This window comes from Ixodes scapularis, unplaced genomic scaffold (genome assembly GCF_016920785.2).
Source record: "Ixodes scapularis isolate PalLabHiFi unplaced genomic scaffold, ASM1692078v2 ptg000005l_1___fragment_1__unscaffolded, whole genome shotgun sequence".
Taxonomy (NCBI): Eukaryota; Metazoa; Arthropoda; class Arachnida; order Ixodida; family Ixodidae; genus Ixodes; species Ixodes scapularis.
The window spans coordinates 1063480-1069136 of NW_024609885.1; the positions used below are offsets into that span (position 1 = coordinate 1063480).

Sequence of the window (5657 nt, forward strand, 5' to 3'; positions counted from 1 at the left end):
TTTCATTATCTCTCTGTCGGTCCTGTACCCCGTGTGCGCCCCGGCTCTATCGTACAAGTCTTTAATGTGCACTCGCAAATAGTCGTCCATCGACTTTTCGAGCCGTTCTTCAAACTGAGAAGGAGGCTTCTTGAGTATAACGTTATTCTTATTAGACATTGTTAGGTGTTTTGTATTAGTCCTGGACGTCAGCCGTAATCTTTGATGTTGTATTCGGAAAGAGCTCGGGTCACGTCATCTACAAAAAGCGTCTTGCGGTGTTGCATCTGGGCGTAGACGACGGCCTTTCCGACGACCTCGGTGACGAATCTATCGACCTCGAATTGCATGTTACCGTACACGTTCTCTGATATGCGATCGATCTCCATCTCCTTGGCCAATCGACGCAATTCGTTCTTACAGAGAACGTCGTCCACGGCAGTCGTTGGCTGTCGACTGTCCAATTGCTGCTTCTTCTTATTCTTGGCTACCGTCCTCTTTTGCCGGGTCACGTTGTTTGAGGCGTTTTTTATGCGCGCCATATTCTCACCATCCATCTCCTCTAACGATATAAGCGGGAAACTTCAGTTTTTTATTTGAAATCGACGTTACAATCATGTTACGCGTATACTACGACAACCTGGCAAACACCATCGCGACCGGACTTCGAAATCCCGGCGACTCCAGCGTCTTTGTCGACTTTCTCTACGCCTTGGAGACTATGCACGCGGCGACGATCCTTCTCGTCGGCCGCCCCTTCATGACGGTAGGCGCAGCGCTGCATCGATTCCATAGCCGCACGAAAAACAGATACAGACTCAACGTGTACGTCAACATGAGACTGGTTCGGACGGAAGTCTGGTACCTCAAGACGGCCTGTCGATACATCGACTTTCGCCTCTACCGCGACGACGCAAGCGCCCTCGGTTCGGTGATCTGCGACTACACGTTCGAAAGCGGTCGAGTGTACGCGAACGCGACCGCCTTTCGCTACGAAGAGGCCAGCAAGATTCTGTGTCTGACTCTGACCGACTCTCTCACCTTCTTTGTGGCCTGCGTTCGCAAGTTGAGTTACCTGCTTGACATGCCTCCCGATCGAGTCGTTTGCAGCGTCGTCGAGCCACGCACCGTGAAAAACGCCAGAGTGCATCGAGATTTTATGAGCCTGTACGAGAGCGTAGATCCGAGGTACTTTAGAGTTTGCGATTACCTTGACTGGTTGTGTAGGTATCCTTTGTTTGGGCAATAAAAATTAAAAAAAACCGTGCACGTTGAGTTTTCGTCTCAATCTCCTCGCGTAAGCATGAGTAACGACGTAGATATGACCAAGGTCGAAGAAGAAGAAGAAGAAGAAGAATGGATAGTGTTAGACGAATGGAACGATGGCGATGATGAAAAAGAGGAGGGAGAGATTACGGACGACGAGGTCAACCACTCCGCTCAGACTATTTATAGTTCCGAAGACGAGACGAACGATCGGTATAATCGTTTCAAAAACGAACGTTGGCGGGTATGGAAGAGGCGCCCCGCTACCGGCTCGTACTACCGGGCGACCGGATACCTTACCCCGTACAAGTGGACGTCTTTGAAACAATGTTGCGCGGATTCGGAGAAAAAGCCAACGTCATGATAGAAGCTCCTACCGGATCGGGCAAGACAATGGCCATGCTCGGAGCCGTTCGCGAATGGATAACGACACGACCCAGCGGCAAAATCTACCTCTGCTCTAGAACGCACCAACAGCTCGACCAAATGGTAGCGGTGGCCAAGGCGTTCATCGGAGACGCCGCGCACATTTCTCGTCTCGTCGGCAAGGACCGAGTCTGCCTCTTGGAACGGGAAGTCCACAGCGGTAACGTGCCCCAACTCTGCAGTCAACACAGGGCCTCGTTGACGTGCCGATTCTACCGCAATTGGAAAGAGCAGCATGGACCAGAGACGCGTTTGCCCGACGTTAGGGACATCGAGGACTTGGTGGAGAGTTGTGCTGCAAACGATATCTGCCCCTACTACGTCAACGAACAGTACTACGTAGCCAGGTCGAAAATAGTGCTGGCTCCCTACAACTACTTGATCGATCCCTTCGTCCGTAGCACGCTCAACATCAATCTCAGCGGCGCGATTCTGATCCTCGACGAGGCGCACAACATTGAAACGTTTTGTAGAGACGCCATGTGCCTACAAGTGTCCAGATCGCAGCTTCAGACGTACGCACGACGATTTTCTCGCTACGTCGAGCTTCGCGAATTCTTCGAGGGGCTCCTGGCCATGATGAACGACGTTGGATATGCGATTGTTCGCGGCTATGATCTCCTGGCCAAGACGAGACGCTACCTCAAGACGGACAACGTGAGCCTGGGTCAAGTCGTGAGTCCCTTAACGTCTCGACATCCTTTGTCCGACCGGTTAAACACCACGTTGATTGACCGCATCGTCACTCAGTTTTACTACCCCGAGATATTTGGTGCCCAAGGCTTTGCAATGTTTGTCGTCCAGGGTCGCGAGTCGCCAGAACTCAGGATGACCTGCATGGACTCGAGTTACGCCATGAAGTCTGTGTCGTCGTGCACGCACTCTATCGTCCTGGCCTCGGGGACTCTGAGTCCGATGTCGTCGTACGAAAAGGAATTGGGCGTCTTCTTTACTCACAAGGTGTCCGCCAAGGAACACGTCGTGTCCAAGCGTCACGTCTTTGTCCGTAGGATCTCGCATTCGCTCAAGGGTGACAAAGAGTTTTACATGAATTACAGCGCATGCCAGAACGAAGAGCTACTCAAGGCCGTAGGTTCCGTCGTCTACGAGTCGACCAAGATCCTGAAGAAAAATGTCGGCGAAACAAAGGCTGGCGTCCTGTGCTTCTTCCCTTCTTACAAGCTACTTCAGACCTGTCCAGACGTGTGGCGCAAAGTGCCTCTATGGCCCAAGTTGGTCAAGGTGGTCGGCGGGCATCTGTTTCTGGAAGATTCTGAAAACTCGGACCTCTTGTTCGATAGGTACAAGACTGCGTTGATTGACGGAGAGCCCGGCACGGTGGCCCTGTTTCTAGTCGTGCACAGAGGGAAAATGAGCGAAGGCGTCGACTTCTCCGATTCGCTGGCTCGACTCGTCGTATCCGTGGGGTTACCCTATCCGTCGTATCACAGTCCGGACGTAAAGGTCAAGGTCGAGTTTAACCGCAGCAGGGGCGGAGACGGGGACGAATGGTATAAAACGCAGGCGATGCGAGCGGTTAACCAGTCCGTGGGACGCTGCGTACGTCACGTGAACGACTGGGGGGCCGTCCTATTGCTCGACAGTAGGTATTTTAGACCCGACGTTTGGAGCGATTTATCGCATTGGGTCCAGGTCTGCGAAGACGAGTCGTCCACCTTCAAAGACACGAAGAAATCTTTGCTCGAGATAAATTCGTTTTTGAACGGTCGTCTATGAAAATGCACATCCTCAGTTTGCACACGTATCTGCGCGAACACAGATACACGGCTAGCCGACAGGGCTACGCTTACTGGTATTGCACGATTCGCGACGCTACTATTGCTCCTACACCAGCTGCTTCGGTCAACAGTGATCCCGTTTCGACCGAACAGGCTCCAACACGAGTCGCTACTGTTCCATCGGACAAGCGGGGACCGTCCGACAAGCCTATACTCGAATCGTGCACGTGCGAGACTGCTCCTACACCAGCTGCTTCGGTCAACAGCGATCCCGTTTCGGCCGACCAGGCTCCAGTACGAGTCGCTACTCTTCCACTGGACAAGCGGGGACTGTCTGACAAGACTATACTCGAATGGTGCGTGATTGAATACGCCAATACTCTACCGTCGGTAGAAGAATTTCAAACGAGATACAACCTGTGGACTGGTGGAAGGGACAAGTTCGACGCAGGAGTGTTGAAAAACTTTATGACTGCGCCGATACCTCCCTCTTCGGACGAATATGACACCTACGTTAGAGAAGTGGAGATTGCCATGGAGAAGCTGGGCATATATTTTACTCCGACAATCGTCTCAAACCTCATGGAATTGTACGAAAGATTGCACGGACTGTCGGACGCAGACACGCGCGAGCTGGTGTTGCACTTTTGGAGAAAGCCCGAGGCCACCGAGTGGATTCTCGTCGAGATTCTTCTCTATTGCATAAAGGTGGGCGTCGGTGTCTACGACATCGTTGACGGTGACGGGCATCTCGACTGGATTCGAGGCGAGATCCGGAACGACATGCTGCGCAACATTCGAGACCAGTTGAGTGCGTCTTTCGACCCGGACAACGTGCAGCGAGACAAGTTGGAGAAGGACATTCTCGCGTACCGAAGAGACCTGCGAAGACTCTCTCGACAAGTGTGCGTCAACACGGACCACGAGTTTACGCACGAGTTTATTGCACCACTCTCTGGACATTGCGAAAACTACGTGCCGTGCAAGAAAGGCCGATGGTATCTATGGTCTTAATAAAATACGTACGAATGATTGTCGAAGGTGTTTCTTTGGAAGCTCTGTACTCGCGTTTGAGCGAAATTGATTGATTGATTGATTGATTGGGGTTTTTTGGCGCATCAGCAACTAAGGCTATATTGCGCCAAGCTTATACTATTGCAATTCGGGTTTAAGAAGAGGAAAGAGCTATTGTAGCGAAATGTATGATAAAACCATGAACATGAATGTGTATAAGTGTAAACAATATGACAATGAGTTTAGGATAGAAAGTAAAATCACAGTCGGTGTAGAAGGCCGATATCTGTGAGGAAATTAAAAACACAACTATATGGAATGAGCGGTTCGTCACCTAGTAGTAAGGCAAGGTGTAGTGGAATGTGTTCTTTATAAAGCAGTGAGTAGTGTTTATACCGGCATTGGTCATACATAGGGCATTCAATGAGTATGTGCATAATACTTAGAGGTAGGTTGCAGTGCACACATTCAGGGGCCTCCTCCCCGCTCAAGAGGTGTCCATGTGTAAGACGAGTATGACCGATTCGTAGCCTACACAGTACGACTTCGTAAAAGCGCTCCCGATGTCGGGCGCTCTCCCACTCGCCTAGAAGAGGTTTGATTGCATGTAGTTTGTTGCCGGTTTCGCCGTTCCACTGCAGCTGCCACTGTGCTTTGATGCAACGTTTCAGATAATTGTGGTAATCTTTGTAGGGTATTTGGTGTGTGTCAATTTCTCTATCATTAGCAGAACTGGCTGCACTATCAGCTGCTTCATTTCCAGGAATGCCAACATGGCTAGGAACCCAGCATAAGACTATGTCAAAATTTTTCGTTGCAGCCAGGATTATCTTGTACTTTAACTCAGAAACCAGTGGGTTTTTTACACGGTTCATTGATGCGACAGCCTTCAGAGAGCTTAAAGAGTCGGTGTAGATTACAGCGTGAGAAAGGCGTTTTTTGATTATGTAATCAACAGCTAACAACAAACCATAAAGCTCTGCTGTTAGTATAGAGGCTTTTGAATTTATTCTCTTCACCTGATTTACCGATGGTCCCACCATAGCACAGCCTACTACGGAGTCTTTTTTTGTCCCGTCTGTATAAAAACTGGCATACTTGTGATATTTGGTCTGAAGCTCAAAGAAGTTCTGCCTTATGACTTCCTGTGGAACATTCTTTTTGTTATACTTGGTCAGTGTAAGGTCGCAATGTATCTGGCAGTTGTTCCATGGAGCTATTTCCGGAGGGTAC

General features: G+C 50.2%; 1 protein-coding gene across 1 annotated transcript; it reads left to right on the forward strand.

The window, feature by feature from the left end:
- The first annotated feature begins 714 nt into the window (after nucleotides 1–714).
- LOC121833852 (regulator of telomere elongation helicase 1 homolog) lies at nucleotides 715–3512 on the forward strand. The gene has a single exon (XM_042287559.1). The coding sequence runs from the start codon at nucleotides 1492–1494 to the stop codon at nucleotides 3406–3408; it is 1917 nt and encodes a 638-aa protein (XP_042143493.1). The 5' UTR covers nucleotides 715–1491; the 3' UTR covers nucleotides 3409–3512.
- The last annotated feature ends 2145 nt before the right edge of the window (nucleotides 3513–5657 follow it).

What these genes read in the sequence shown, in the direction of transcription:
- LOC121833852 (XM_042287559.1), top strand. Translation starts at nt 1,492, where the DNA reads ATGGAAGAGGCGCCCCGCTACCGGCTCGTACTACCGGGCGACCGGATA.